The sequence below is a fragment of the Pelophylax lessonae genome (genome assembly GCF_965119305.1).
Source record: "Pelophylax lessonae genome assembly, chromosome: 8".
In the NCBI taxonomy this organism is placed as follows: domain Eukaryota; kingdom Metazoa; phylum Chordata; class Amphibia; order Anura; family Ranidae; genus Pelophylax; species Pelophylax lessonae.
The window spans coordinates 138,254,325-138,270,890 of record NC_138775.1 but is presented as its reverse complement, the minus strand read 5'-3'; the positions used below and the strand labels follow the sequence as shown (position 1 = coordinate 138,270,890).

At 42.8% G+C, this 16,566-nt stretch overlaps 1 protein-coding gene across 1 annotated transcript in view; it reads right to left on the bottom strand.

The window, feature by feature from the left end:
* The window catches only part of PMM1 (phosphomannomutase 1), an 89,510-nt gene that overhangs the window by 38,174 nt on the left and 34,770 nt on the right, over positions 1-16,566 (bottom strand). Inside the window, exons 3-4 of the mRNA XM_082265113.1 lie at positions 14,548-14,624; positions 4,912-5,003 (exon numbers count right to left, since the gene is read on the bottom strand). Coding sequence (XP_082121239.1) covers positions 4,912-5,003; positions 14,548-14,624 — 169 coding nt within the window. The remainder of the gene's footprint in view (positions 1-4,911; positions 5,004-14,547; positions 14,625-16,566) is intronic.

Genomic DNA, 16,566 nt, shown 5'->3' with positions numbered 1-16,566 from the left:
AGTCTGCCACCAACCAAGTAGACCTGTCTCATGATATAAATAAAGAACAGGGGTTTAGTTGACACGTATTTTCAAACGCATGTGTAAGCTGCAGAGCCACTACACGGCACCCTGTTTTATCTGCAGTCCTAACACTTTTAAATTTGAGTGTCTCCACTCTGGGAGCACATGACTGCTAATGGATGGATAGGAGGCAGGTGGGAGGGAGCAGCCCAAACTTCCCCCAACCCACCCCCATCCATGACTGGTCCAGTCATGCTGCCGAGTGGGGGCGGGAGCGCGCCGGCGGCGGTGTGCACTCGCCTCCTAACTTCCCGCGTGCAACCGACGTAGACCTACGTCGCTTTACGCAGGAGAGCCACCCTGCCACATTAAATAGGCGGCGGGTGGTCAGGAAGTGGTTAAATCAGGTGTGAGGAGGTGACACTCATCCCGGTGATCTTTGACTTCACCAGGGTTGTTCAGGTAGATCTCCACCTCTTTAAGGTTGCCTACCGCTGCTCTGAAAGGTGAATTGGATATCCGAATGACTATGGGGAGGGGACAGGGAGGGACTATGGACCCTTGGCTGGAAGGTAGTAATGGGGGTCTCCCACACTCTAAAGGATCTGTATCTTCTGTGAAATTTTTTTGTGGGCTTCTGTTTCTTAGATGTTTTATTACGTGTTTTATCTGTGTTTAGGTAAATCCTAAACCTTTAAAACGCTTATTAGGCTAGGAGGAGTACAGTCAGCCCTCGTTTATTATTGTGTGTATGGATGTGGTTTGCTTATGCCATGCATACATGTTTGATTAATATTTTGTTGGATGTAAATACTGCCTCTTTGTGCTTTCATTTATACGGACAGAAATGTGTGATGTAACCAATATTGTATGTACCCTCTGATGTCTAGTAATAAAAACTTCTTAAAAAAAAAAAAAAGTTTTATTTAAAAATGTTATTAGCATGTTGATGGAATGGCTGTAAGTGACTCTCCTGCTTAATGTTCACAGAGATTATTTATGTATATCACTTTCGGCCTCTGTGTATTTGCGGGAAAAACCCCAGAAGGCGAAAGTGGAGAAAGACGGAGAACTGAACAACATGACCTAATACACAGCTGCTACTACATTTTCACCCAGACCAGAGAAAGAGACTATTTAGGCAAGTATTCCTATGTTCCAATAGTTTAACTGCAGCTTTCCATAGCTTCTTCAGTGTGTGTTATTTAAACCCTTGTGACAGACTTACCTCTGTCCTGTTGGTAATATCTCACGAGCACAGTGCTAGGTAGCTAGATCTGTGCCACTGTATGTGTGTACTGGTCACCTTCCAGTATGTTAGTAAGTAAACCCGTTTATTGCAATAAGATTTGTATGGAGCTCCTGTATTTTACTTATTTTACTATTATAGTCTGTTCTGGTCTAAGATTCTATAGCTAGTTTTAGCTCAAGGCTCAATAACTAGTGTAATTTAGAGCCAAGTAAGGCATCTGACAGCCATTTCTGGTAGTTAGAGTTCCAGTTTCATGACAGATTAGAAACTACTAGGGACTAAAGCAAAAAGTAGATAGGCTAACTCTGAGGTTCACTATAACACCACAATTTCTGCTAAAGAGATGCTGCATTCCAGGATCCTTGGACAATGTCTGAAGGATCTCCCCATCACTGCAGATCTGGTCTTCGACACCAAGATGAAAGCTGCATCGTGATTACTCTTAGGGGCTGCTGCAACTTGACTTTGCTACAACATTCAACTGGAAGTATCTCTATTAATAACTATATACAGTATATTCAGATTTACAGTGGGTACGGAAAGTATTCAGACCCCCTTAAATTTTTCACTCTTTGTTATATTGCAGCCATTTGCTAAAATCATTTAGGTTCATTCTTCTTCCTCATGAATGTACACATAGCACCCCATACTGACAGAAAAACACAGAATTGTTGACATTGTTGCAGATTTATTAAAAAAGAAAAACTGAAATATCACATGGTCCTAAGTATTCAGACCCTTTGCTGTGACACTCATATATTTAACTCAGGTGCTTTCCATTTCTTCTGATCATCCTTGAGATGGTTCTACACCTTCATTTGAGTCCAGCTGTGTTTGATTATACTGATTGGACTTGATTAGGAAAGCCACACACCTGTCTATATAAGACCTTCCAGATCACAATGCATGTCAGAGCAAATGAGAATCATGAGGTCAAAGGAACTGCCTGAAGAGCTCAGAGACAGAATTGTGGCAAGGCACAGATCTGCCCAAGGTTACAAAAAGATTTCTGCTGCACTTAAGGTTCCTAAGAGCACAGTGGCCTCCATAATCCTCAAATGGAAGACATTTGGGATGACCAGAACCCTTCCTAGAGCTGGCCGTCCGGCCAAACTGAGCTATCGGGGGAGAAGAGCCTTGGTGAGAGAGGTAAAGAAGAACCCAAAGATCACTGTGGCTGAGCTCCAGAGATGCAGTCAGGAGATGGGAGAAAGTTGTAGAAAGTCAACCATCACTGCAGCCCTCCACCAGTCGGGGCTTTATGGCAGAGTGGCCCGACGGAAGCCTCTCCTCAGTGTAAGACACATGAAAGCCCGCATGGAGTTTGCTAAAAAACACCTGAAGGACTCCAAGATGGTGAGAAATAAGATTCTCTGGTCTGATGAGACCAAAATAGAACTTTTTGGCCTTAATTCTAAGCGGTATGTGTGGAGAAAACCAGGCACTGCTCATCACCTGTCCAATACAGTCCCAACAGTGAAGCATGGTGGTGGCAGCATCATGCTGTGGGGGTGTTTTTCAGCTGCAGGGACAGGACGACTGGTTGCAATCGAGGGAAAGATGAATGCGGCCAAGTACAGGGATATCCTGTACAAAACCTTCTCCAGAGTGCTCTGGACCTCAGACTGGGCCGAAGGTTTACCTTCCAACAAGACAATGACCCTAAGCACACAGCTAAAATAACGAAGGAGTGGCTTCACAACAACTCCGTGACTGTTCTTGAATGGCCCAGCCAGAGCCCTGACTTAAACCCAATTGAGCATCTCTGGAGAGACCTAAAAATGGCTGTCCACCAACGTTTACCATCCAACCTGACAGACCTGGAGAGGATCTGCAAGGAGGAATGGCAGAGGATCCCCAAATCCAGGTGTGAAAGACTTGTTGCATCTTTCCCAAAAAGACTCCTGGCTGTATTAGATCAAAAGGGGGCTTCTACTAAATACTGAGCAAAGGGTCTGAATACTTAGGACCATGTGATATTTCAGTTTTTCTTTTTTAATAAATCTGCAACAATGTCAACAATTCTGTGTTTTTCTGTCAGTATGGGGTGCTGTGTGTACATTCATGAGGAAGAAGAATGAACTTAAATGATTTTAGCAAATGGCTGCAATATAACAAAGAGTGAAAAATTTAAGGGGGTCTGAATACTTTCCGTACCCACTGTATGTGCACAATTCCACCAAGACGCTTGTTGGGCCGTTAGTTGATAATATCTGTTTGTATGTACACTGGGGTCTCACCTTTGATGGATTTTATGGGATTTTATACAATATGCCTTTTTTTGGAGCACTTTTGTGAGTATAAGTATACACTATGTTATCAAGTTTTATTGAAAATATCCCATGATGTTGGTGTGCTGTACTGTATGCCCTGTAGTGCCAAGAAGAAATGCTGATTATAATTATATATAAAGTTGAGCAAATCATTTAAAAAGCTCAGCTCACAACCCCCTATAGTGCCACCTGCAAGGTTTCCATTATTTTATCTGTCTAATGATTAATTCAATTTCTCATAAAAAATAAAGATATGTGCTTTCTATTTGCCCAAAGATATTGGTCTGGTAAATTAGGTTTAAATGTTGGCAATAGGGCTGACATGGATACCAGTTGTATGCCTAAAGGCCCCTCTGCCACTACCCAATGCACTGATGAAACTTGGACTCTTCTGCACCATCAAATAGGATGGGATTTTCCTAATTAGTTCCGATTTATAACAATTGGTTAAAGCGGTGTTTCAGCCTCCCCCTTCAAGAAATAAAAGTCAGAAGCTACACATACTATAGACACTTACCTGTCCTGGAATCCAGCGATGTCGGCACACAGCCGATGTTTCTATCGGCTGCTGCAGCCGCCACCATGGCCAGTAAAAGAACCCGGCAGTGAAGCCTTGCGGCTTTACAGCCGGGTCCCTACTGCGCATGCGCGAAGCGCGCTGCGCTCTCTTTCTGGCCTGGCAGCAAGGGAAGGAGGAGGGGGCCGAATTTCTGATGTACCTTGCCGCGGTGAGGTCCGACGGAAGTGGGAATAGGGTACCTGTCAAAAACAGGAACCTGCTCCCCCCGGAAAGGTGGCAAATGTGACAGCGGATGGGGGGAGGAGACAGATAAGCGGGAGTTCCACTTTAGGGTGGAATTCTGCTTTACCTGATGCAATCATAACTTTCTTAGTTTGGTATTAGTTTACCTATATGTATGGTGTGCTGCATTCGTTATCTTAGAGGGGAATATACATAATTTATTTTCAACAAAAATAACAAGAATAAAGTATTAATTCTGTCATCTGAAGGTTGGATTCACTCACCAATAAAAAACATGCTAAGATGTACATACCTCAGAAGATCACGCCACCTGACCCGTGACCCGGTATTAGAGTGAGCAGCACAAACACTGAATGAGTCTTATTCAAGAAATGACAAAATAACTGGTAGGTTATTAAGGGGTTGAGTAGAATTCCACCACTGATCCATGGACAGAAAAAGAACCTACATAATGACTCCATATATGTGACCATTGGATTAATAATTAACCTTCACTAAACATATCTAGCAGCCTGCAAAGTGTATTCCAGCAAGTACTGTATATACCCAGATTAGGTTTATGCTGAATTTTCAGTTCAAGTAACTTTAGTTCAATTTTCTGCAAACATGCTATTACCTACCGTTTCTTAGGCAGTTTCAGCATTGCAATGTAACTCAGACAGAAGTTAATAAGATCCTGAAGCAGTTCTTCCCCCAGGTGATTTTGTATGGCCTTGAAAAAAAATGCACAGGTCAAAAGGGTATTAAAAAGAATTCCAGGCAGATATAAAAGCATAAATCAATGCCACTTTGCAATAATGAATACATAATTTCATGCATTTTTAAAGTTAAAGCAGTGTAAGTACCTACATTTGCCCTGGTATGGACCTCTTGCGGTTCATGTACAGCAGGTCTGGGGTGTGAGAGGAAGCAGCAGCACAAAAGCCAATCAGTTCATGTGCTGAAAATGAGCATGCTGATAGGAGGAGAAAGCAGAGTGACAGAGATAAGCTGTGCTGTTTTTCCTTTCACTGCCCAGTCACATGGGGGAGGGGGGAGTTGAGGGTTAAGGATGATCTTTGCTCAGAAAAAGTGGGTCGAATAATGCTGCCCACCAGACTTGGCATCTCTAGTGACAAAAAATGTGTTGTGGGGGCAATCTCTGGATTGAAGGTGAACATTGCAGCATGAAATGGTTTTGGTAATTCATCTTTTAATGGGCAATTCATTTTACCTTGTTATTTTTGACTGGAGTTCTGCTTTAAAGTGTGTGTTAAATATCTTTTCAGAAGCAGAACAGCACTGAATTTGCAAGGCATGCTTGGCTGGTTTTTGACCTGACTGTCCTGTTTTGAAGGTTCTCTCACTTCTCAAGAACCTTTGCACCATTGACTAGTTAGTACATTAGGTATTATGAGATGAGAGAAAAAGGACAGAATGCATTGGGGTTGATTTACTAAAACTGGAGAGTACAACATCTGGTGCAGCTGTGCATGGTAGCCAATCAGCGTCTACCGTCAGCTTGTTCAATTAAGCTTTGGCAAAGTAATCTGGAAGCGGATAGGTTTCTATGCAGAGCTGCACCAGATTTTTCAGGTTTAGTGAATCAACCGCTTAGTATTTAAATGCAGAAAAACAGATGTCTCACTGCCAAATGAGAAATCCTTACTTGGCAAATATGTAAATCCTTGTTGCTAGACGGAAGAGAAGAATTTCACAATATTGATTGGCATTTAGTCTTTACACAAACAGATACCTTTCCAGTTTGTCAATTGCTATCATAGTTACATAGTAGGTAAGGATGAATAAAGACAATAGTCCATCCAGTTCAGCCTGTGTAGTGCACGTTCAAGTCTTTGAAAAATATAAATACTTCCCATTGAGACCACCAATTGTGGAATAGAGATCCACATTCTTATCGCCCTGACAGTGAAACCCCCCTGCGCAGCTTAAGGTTAAACCGTTTCTCCTCCAATCTCATTGAGTGTCCACGTGTCCTCTTACACTACCTGATACTGAATAGCTTTTTTCCTTTGTTGGGATTACCATTGAGGTATTTGTCCATCGCCATCATGTCCCCTCTTAAGCGTCTCTTCTCCAGCGATATTAAATTTAGTGCTTGTAGTCGCTCCTCATAATTGAGGTCCTCCAATCCCCTAAATAATTTTGTTGCCCTTCTTTGGGCTCTCTCCAGCACATCCCTTCTTAGGACTGGTGACCAGAATTGGACAGAATACTCCAGATGTGGCCGGACCAGAGTTTTATAAAGCGGCAGGATTATAGTTTCATCTCTGGAGTATATCCCTGTTTTTAAGGATGCTAATATTCTGCTGCGTTTGGTAGCTGCAGCCAGGGCCAGCCCTACCATGGGTCCCGCCGGATCCATTGCACCCAGGCAGCAAATTGAGGCCCATGATTTTTTTTCCAGCAGTTAAGGGTGTCATTCAGGGGTGGACTGGGCTGGGGGGCAGGGTGACAACGCCCCCCCCCCCCCCCGGGCCACTCCACTGCCCTGCAAAAGGGCCGCCCTGCTGCCCTCAACACACATAATCATAGTTGCATACACAAAGAGCTTAGGTGTGTGCTGCCAGTGGCGTAGTGCCTAGTAAAGGAAAAAATATATCAGCGCAAGCAAATGAAAAAAATTTCCAAGAATTTAACAAAGCAGCTGACACCAAGGTAAAATACAAAAAACCTTAAAGTCCAAGTGTAAAAAGTGCAGCGCTAAAACGGTCAATCAATAAATATAAAAAATACATAACTATCGCTGTAAAACATCCTTAAAAAAGAGGGGTAAAAGAGTCCAGGAAAATCTGAGGGAAAAGTGCACAGTACTTAAATATTCAGATATGAAGTGCTCACACTCAGTGCCAATATCCTCCACCAGTGGTTCTAGCCTCTCACCTGAAGGCTGAGAGTAAACAGCCTCAATCAACAAACAGCACGGTCATAACTCCACTCTGGATCCTCGGATCTTTACAAATAGCCCCTTCTCTCAAGTATAGGTCGAGGTATTCCCAAAAAAAGCAAGAGGCGGATCATAGTGCATTAAGCATAAACTACCATGTTTATTAAAGACAAGACAGCCTCTTACTTGGTTAAGAAGAAAAAAACAGCGATTCCAGATTAACATCACAAGCAGAGCCTCGCTCCGCCGACAGGGACTGCGGGTGACGTCACAATCTCCTCCTCCTTCCGCACGCGTTGCGTCCGTGGGCGGGACTTCTTCAGCGTATGGGCGGAGGGACGGACATCACCCTTTTTACGTCTGTATACCAATTTGCCTGTCCAATGAGCATCATCGCTGCAATAACAGCACAGGACGCCGGACCGGAAGTATCGCCGGAAACCAGCTTTGCAGACAGCCAAGATTAGTTCCGGAACATCAACACTGGCTTGTAGTAAGGACCGGAACCAGAAAATTGTTCTCTATCTGAACTGCCCTTAATACGAAAGACAGGAAGGCAATACAGATGTACATATTTAAAAGTGTAAGCCCAATATATAAAAATCAATTGTGCATAAGGAATACATGTTCACACATTGAATGTATGGGCTAAATCACTATAAAAGATAAAATTTATAAAATTTATATAAAAACCGGAATCCATAAATTAAAACCGAGAATTTACAGAGGAGATCATGATATGCCACCCGCAGTCTCTGTATACAAAATAAATATATAACACACATCATAGAATATACATTATACATATACATAAACAATCAAATATAAAGAAAAATACATTTAACGGTCTGAGATAAAACAATTGAGGTCGAAATCCACATTAAGACCCCTCGGCACCCCAACTCTAGTTTCAAAAATCTAAAAGGATTCTCTTTTACTCAATTGGCGAGCGAAATTACCTCCCCTCCAGTGCTTTTTCACCTTCTCAATTCCCCAAAATTTCTGTCCACTGGGGTCCTTATTGTGAAAGTGCTTAAAGTGCTGGACTACATGATGGGCTTTGGTGCCCTTTTTGACGCTACTCATGTGTTCCCCTATTCTAACCTGTAACGCCCGTGTGGATCGGCCCACATACTGGAGTCCACAATTGCACTCCATCATGTAGACCACCCCAGTGGACGCACAAGTAATCAAATCCTTAATTTTATAGGATCGGCCTGTAGCATGGGCTGAGAATTCTTTTCTCTTTTTATTATTAAATTTCGAGGTTCTACAGGCCACACATCTGCCACAGGCGTGGAACCCGGATAGAAAAGAAAATAACTTATTTTCACCAATAATAGGGGGATCAATAACCCCTGGTGCCAACAAGCTTCTAATTGTGGGAGCTTTTTTGTAAACAAATACTGGTTTCGTCGGTAAGGTTGGACCTAATATCTTATCTTGCTTAAGTATCGGCCAGGGGCGTAGTGCCTGCAGGAGACAGAGAGCAATGAAAGATATCTTCCCTACCGGCTCTGCAAGTAGCCAATGTTTGGGCACAGCTTGCGCGGCTTGCATTTCTATTGGATGGAACTGGAGGAGGGGGTGCCGCCAGCCTCGCACCTGGCTCACCTGCTTCTGCTCTGGTGCATGCGTGAGGCTACCCTACTCTAGCCCGCCCCTATACTACCCTAGCCTAGTGGCATATCATCCATGGGTGCAACCTGTTCACTACACACAGGCCCTGAGGGGTGGGGGGGGGATTACTGTGCTGACATACACTGCACCCATTGATGCCCTAGGGCTCCAAGATGGGGGAGCGGTAACATGGTGGTATGTCATTTAATTTTGCAGCACAATGTCTTGGCTGCAGCTTGAGATTGCTCATTCTGTCTTCCACTAGGACCCCCAGATTTTTCTACATCCTTGATTCCCCCAGAGGTTCTCCCCCTAGTGATTAGTTTTTGTTTTTATGTTTTTATCCCCTAAGTGCATTACTTAACATTTCTCCACATTAAACCCCATTTGCCATGTAGTTGCCCAATCCATTATTTTGTTCCTGATGTGAAGTTATTGACCTGCTTAGGTTTGTGTCGTCTGCAAAAACTGTGATTGAGCTATGTATCCTGTCCTCTATATCATTTATGAATAAATTAACCAGAATTGGTTCCAACACAGAAACTTGGGGTACCCCACTTACCACTCCAGACCATTCTGAATACACATTATTTATCAGAAGTTCAGAGTCTTAGAACAAGACAGAAGTTATCAGGAGGGGAAAGGATGAAAAGTTTTCTTTTTTTTTTGGTGTTCCTCTTTTACTTCTTGTTTCTCCTTTTCTCTGGTTGTGAAGTGTGTGACACAAGGTGAAGTTCTCCCCCCCCCCCCTGCACTGGAAGCATTGCAGATTCCAACCTTTTGCTATTCTGAAAAAATCCCTGTTTGTTCCTCTGTGCTTCTGTGGGCAAGAGAGGAGCGATAACTGCCATTGGAGCAAGCGGAGGCACCTACTCGGAGGGGGACCCATCCTGGGCCAGGTGGCTGACTAAGCGTTTCTGGTCTTTATGCCATAAGGCAAATAAGACCCACTTGTTCCGGTGAGTGAGCCATTTTACTATTAGCCACGGTGGAATAAGGAGTGACACCAAATCCGATTGGGGAGCCTGGCACAGAGCACCTGCACTTTATCTCTTGTATGGCACAGAGATATATGTTTTTTGAACAATCTCACAAGAAGTCACCTTTTCTATATATGAACTGTGTGGCGCACTTATGAGACTTTTATACGTCTCATGCACTTTATATGAACTTTGAGTTCTTGCACTTATGAAATAATTTTATTTACAGTGTGCATCTTATACTGAATTGGTATAACCCAATACTTCACTGGATATATATTTGTATTTATCTGGCATAGTATTTATTTTGAACCATATTTGCATTGTTTGCACTTAACATTTATGCACCTTACTTTAAGCACCAATATCTAGTATTGATTGAACCATATTTGTACTATATGCACCTTATTTGTCATTATCAAGCAAGCGCTATAGGTAACCTTTCCTATTAAGGTTATTTACACTTAACACATTATTTATCACTAACCTTTGGATGCATACCTGTAACCAATTTTCTATCCAAGAACAAACTTTATGGTCCATGCCTGCAGGCCTCAGCGTGTAGATTAAGCTTTTATGGGGAACTGTATCGAAAGCTTTTGCAAAATCCACATACACCACCTCAACAGGTCTCCCCCTATCTAGATGGCAGCTCACTTCCTCGTAGAATGTTAACAGATTGGGTTGGCAAGAATGACCCTTCATAAACCCATGCTGATTACTACCGATACTCATCAGCAAATTGTTGGATATAGTTCCTTATCATCCCCTTCAATAATTGACCTACTATTGAAGTTAGACTGACTGGCCTTTAGTTTCCAGGAATATGTCTCTGCCCTTTTTGAATATTGGTACCACATAGGCTTTTCTTCAATTAGCTGGTACAATTCCTGTCAATATGCTGTTTACAAAGATTAGGAATAATGGTCTAGCTATAACCCGACTAGGTTCTTCGAGGACTTGAGGTACATCCTGTGACATGCTACTAATAATACTGTCGTGGTCAGTATACCCCTCCTTTTCCTGTGTATAAACAGAGGAGAAGAAAGCATTTAGTAGAATTGCCTTTTCTGTGTCATCTGCAACCATCCTCCTTTCATCATCTTTTATGTGGGCAATGTGCTCTGATTTAGCTTTTTTACCAGTAATCAGTAAACAGTGCATCCAGAAAGCATTCACAGCGCTTCACTTTTTCCACATTTTGTTATCTTACAGCCTTATTCCAAAATGGATTATTATTTTCCTAAAATTCTACAAACAATACCCCATAATGACAACGTGAAAAAAGTTTGTTCGAAATCTTTGCAAACGTATTAAAAATCAAAAATGAAAACAATCACATTTACATTAGTATTCACAGCCTTTGCCATGACACTCAAAATTGAGCTCAGGTGCATCATGTTTCCACTGATCATCCTTGAGCTGATTCTACAACTTGATTGGAGTCCACCTGTGGTAAACTCAGTTAATTGGACATGATTTGGAAAAGCACAAACCTGTCTATATAATGTTCCACAGCTAACAGTGCATCTCAGAGCACAAACCAAGGTCTGAAGTCCAAGGAATTATCTGTAGACCTTAAAGACAGGATTGTATCGAGGCACAGATCTGGGGAATGGTACAGAAATATTTTGCCAGCATTGAAGGTCCCGAAGAGCACAGTGGCCCCCATCATCCCTAAATGAAAGAAGTTTGGAACCACCAGGACTCTTCCTAGAGTGGGCCACCCAGGCCAACCTGAGTGATCAGGGGAGAAGGGCCTTAGTCTGGTAGGTGACCAAGAACCCAATGGTCACTCTGACAGAGCTCCAGCTTTTCTCTGTGGAGAGAGGAGAACCTTCCAGAAAAACAACCATCGGTGCAACACTCCACCAATCAGGTCTGTATTGTAGAGTGGTAAGACTGAAGCCACTCCTCAGTAAAAGGCACATGACAGCCTGCCTACAGTTTGCCAAAAGGCACCTGAAGGACTGTCAGATCATGAGAAACACAATTCTGAGGTCTGATGAAAAAGATTGAACTCTTTGGCCTGAATGGCAAGCATCATGTCTGGAGGAAACCAAGCACCTCTCATCACCAGGTCAATGCCATCCCTACAGGGAAGCATGGTGGTGGCAGCATCATGAGGTGGAGATGTTTTTTCAGCAGCAGGAACTGGAAGACTAGTCAGGATTGAGGGAAAGATGAATGCAGCAATGTGCAAAGACATCCTTGATGAAAACCTGCTCCAGAGCGCTCTAGACCTCAGACTGGGGCAAAGGTTCCTCTTCCAACAGGACAACGACCCTAAGCGCACAGCGAAGATAACAAAGGAGTGGCCACGGGACAACTCTGTGAATGTCCTTGAGTGGCCCAGCCAGAGCCCAAACTTAAACTCGAATGAACATCTCTGGAGAGACCTAAAAATGGCTGTGAGATGACGCTCCCCATCCAACCTGATGGAGCTTGAGAGGTCCTGCAACGAAGAATGGGAGAAACTGCCCATAAATAGGGGTGTCAAGCTTGTAGCATCATACTCAAAAATACTTGAGGCTGTAACTGGTGCTAAAGGTGCTTCAAGAACGTATTGAGCAAAGGCTGTGAATACTTATGTACATGGGATTTTTTTCCTTATTTTTATAAAATTTGTAAATATTTCAAACAAACTTCTTTTTGGTTGTCATTATGGGGTATTGTTTGTAGAATTTTGAAGAAAATAATGGAATATAATCCATTTTGGAATAAGGCTGTAACAAAACAGTGTAGAAAAAGTGAAACGCTCTAAATACTTTCCGGATACACCGTACATAAAGAATTCCTTGGGATTTTTTTTTTATTCTCCTCTGCTATTTGTCTCTCTTTTTTAGCTGCCCTAATTTTGTTCTTACACTTCTTATTGCATTCCTTGTAGTGTTGGAATGCTGACAATGCCCCCTCCTGGTTATATTTTTTTAAAGGCCATTTTTTTTTTCTCTCTAATAATAATTTTTATGTTACGGTTTAGCCATCCAGATTTTACCTTCACTCTTCTACATTTATTGCCCATTGGAATGCACTGTGTGATACCTTTGTTTAATATGTTCCTAAAACATTCCTATTTTTCTTCTGTGTTCAATGTTTCTAGAATTAGGTCACAATTGATGTCATGTAGTATTAAGCACAGTTTAGAAAACCTTCTCACAAACGTCCTATTCCTAAAGTGCACCTAAATGTAAAAAAACATTTTCTTTTTTTTTTTTTTGAATAGAAAGAAGAGGGATGTGAACACTTGCCAGGTTTTTGTTTTTTGATGAAAGTTGCACCTTTCAGGATACAATAACCATACATGATATTAGGGCATATTTATGTCTACAGATTATGTTGTGGAATTACATGCATTTCAGCAATGCACATTACATCTGTTGTGGTGCCCCAATGCACTTAGGCAACACACAAGCATAGTGCATTGGGTTAAACTTTTTGTGGCACGTTGTTCACAGCCTATTGATTTTAGAAAGCAAATGAAAGGCACATTATTCATGAACACAGGTTAATGCACTGCAAAATTCAAATAGACCCTAAGGCTCCATTCATATCATTGGGTTTTTTGTGTGCTTTCTGCAGAAACGCAGGACAACATTTTTAACATGTGTTTCTATGGAACACATTTTTGTGCCTCTGCGTTTTTGGAAAGTGTCAGGGACTTGTCTTTAAACAAAACAGGGCTTTTTTTACTTTTCTTCAATAGAGAAGCTGCAGAAAAGCATGTAGCGCGTTTTTACTGCGTTTTTACTGCAATTTCACAATTTGCATTTTTTTACTCTGCCCAACAACAAATTTGTCAAAAAAAATAAAAAGCATAAAAAAACACAAATTGCAGGAAAAATGCAGTAAAACAAAAAATGCAAAAAGCACTGCAGAAACACTCAAAAGAAAACTGCATAGTTGTGAATGGAGCCTTAAAGGAGTTGTAAAGTCAGAAGGCTTTTTGTTTTAATGCATTAAATGGATTAAGATAAAAAGGCTTCTGTGTGCAGCAGCCGCCCTAGCACCCCCTAATACTTACCTGAACCCCTTCTCTCTCCAGTGATGTCAACGTGTCCCTCAGCTGTCCGGGACTCTCTCTCCTGATTGGCTGAGACACAGCCGTGGCACCATTGTCTCCCGCGGCTGTCAAAATCAGTTAGACTATCAGGAGAGAGAGAGGGGGGGGGGGGGGGCGAAAAGGCAGCTCCGTGTCTGAATGGACACACAAAGTTGCAGCTCGGCTCAGGTGCCCCCATGGGGTCACTCGATCGAAGAGAGGGGCCAGGAGCAGCAACAAGGGACCCGAGAAGAGAAGAATCCAGGCTGCTCTGTGCAAAACCAACTGCACAGAGGAGGGAAGTTTAAAATGTTTGTTATTTAAAAAAAAATAACAAGACTTTACAATCACTTTACGGTAACCTGTCATGAAAAAATAGCTTACTAACGCTGACCTTCTGAAAATGCTAGTTACTTTGCTGACATGCTGACCATCTGACGTCAATACATTTGGAGTGCATGAACAAGTATGCATCAGTAATTTAAAGTGAAGACCATTGTAAATATTTATTTAAAGAGGTTGGAGGTTTTGTCTTTTTCTTTTTCATGAAAAGTTCTTAGCTGAGTTGCATAAGCAAAGAATTTAAAGGTAGGAAGTTACCATTCTAACGGATTTTGGATAAAACCTACACAGTACACAATAAAAAATGAATTATCCAGGCTATTGAAAATAAGGTTATAGGGAAATCGTACTTTTGAGAAATGCAAATAAACAGATTTTGTCTTACCTGTTTTGAAAACAGCTGACCATTTTTGTACTGAACCGTGCCATTCTCTGCAAACACGTAATCAAATTTGCGAACCACTAAGTAAAGGAAACGCAAGAAAGAGATCCTGTGGTCAACAGCAAACGACATTCAAAACAAAGAAATTGTGTAACAGACATTTTCTGATTTTCAGAGGGAAATTTGAATGATTTAACCATTACATGGTTGTTAAAATAGCACTGCAAAAAGACTCCAGGAGACTTTCAGAAAAATATATAACCTCATTATCATTGCAAATAGTACACTACACAGTGAGAGCATTGCAACATATTTAAAAGCTCGGACATTCTTAGAACACAAAACCAGCTGAAAAATCTTCTCTGGACCCAAACTAAGTGAGGGTATATGTCACTGTACATAAATTACCATGAGCAAACGAAAGTCAATGACCCATGCTCCTGCTGCTATATGTAAAACAACCGAGTGAAATTGAAACAAATAGAGAATATTCATAAACAAAGCACTGAGACCATGGGGTAAAAAATGGAGAAAAATTCCAGGTTTGAATATGTGCTATTGGTTGATCACTATAAACCGTTCAAAAACTGTCATCAGCAATATAAAATAATGTCGGTGTTGATATATTGGTGTGAGATCAGGAACCAGTCAGTGGAGATGCTGATCACAGTTTTTGAACAATTTACAGTGATTAACAAGTAGCAACTATTCAAGCTTGGAATTTTCTCCATTTTTTACCCCATCTCTTAGACCGCATTCACACTGGTCCGACTTGGACCGCGACTTGTCAGCCTGAAAAGTCGCGGTCCGTCACGCTCCCATTGTGTAGTACAGGAGCCGTTCTAATAGGAGCGACACAAGTCGCTCAGACTTAGAAAAAGGTTCCTGTACTACTTCGGGGCGACCTGGAGGCGACTTGCATAGACATTCATTTTATGAAGTCCCTGCAAGTCGCGCCGAAGTCGCGCTGCACGCGACTTCACAGGTCGCCCCCCCAAGAGCGACCTAGTGTGAACCGAGCCTAAGTGCTCTTTGTTTATAAATATTTGACTCTAGGAACAGAAGTCTTCCAAATGAGTGCTCGCCTTCAGTATAAGGCCCCATGCACACGGGACGTTTTTAACGCCGCTGTAAGCAGCGTCAGGCGTTTTCTTTTTGCAGCCTAAAAACGCCCCTCCATGTTATTCTATGGCCTCATGCACACTCAGACGTTTTTGAGCTGTAAGTGGCTTAGACGTTTTTAGGCTGCAACAAGAACCCACCACCTGCGCGTTCTGAGGACCAGCGTTACAGCGTTAAAAACGCCTGACGCTGCTAAAAGCTGAATAACTTTGCTATAACGTTGCTTAACGTGCGTTAAGCCACGTTATACGTTTTTTTTTCTTCCATTCAAAATCAATGGTTCCCTATGGGATCCTATTGATTTGAATGGAGGTCGCACCGCAACACCGCAAGTCGGATCCGACTTGCGGGGTGACTTGCGCTGTGGGAATCTTGAGGGGGAACGCCACGCCAAAATGGGAAAAAAACGGCGTGGGGTCCCCCCCAGGGTTCCAAACCAGGCCCTTCGGGTCTGTTATGGAATTTGAGGGTAGCCCCATGCCGAAAAAACGGCATGGGGTCCCCCCCAAAATCCATACCAAACCCTTATCCGAGCATGCAGCCCGGCAGGCCAGGAAAGGGGAGGGGACGAGCGAGCTGCCCCACCCCCCCTGGACCACACCAGGCCACATGCCCTCAACATGGGGGGGTGTTGGTGCTTTGGGGCAGGGGGAGCTCTGCACCCCCCACCTCAAAGCACCTTGCCCCCATGTTGATGAGGACAAGGGCCTCATCCCCACAACCCTGGCCGGTGGTTGTGGGGGTCTGCGGGCAGGGGGCTCATCGGAATCTGGAAGCCCCCTTTAACAAGGGGGCACCCCAGATCCCGGACCCCCTCCCTATGTGAATGGGTATGGGGTACACTGTACCCCTACCCATTCACCCCATAAAAGGCAGTGTATGGAAATAACGACAAGAGAC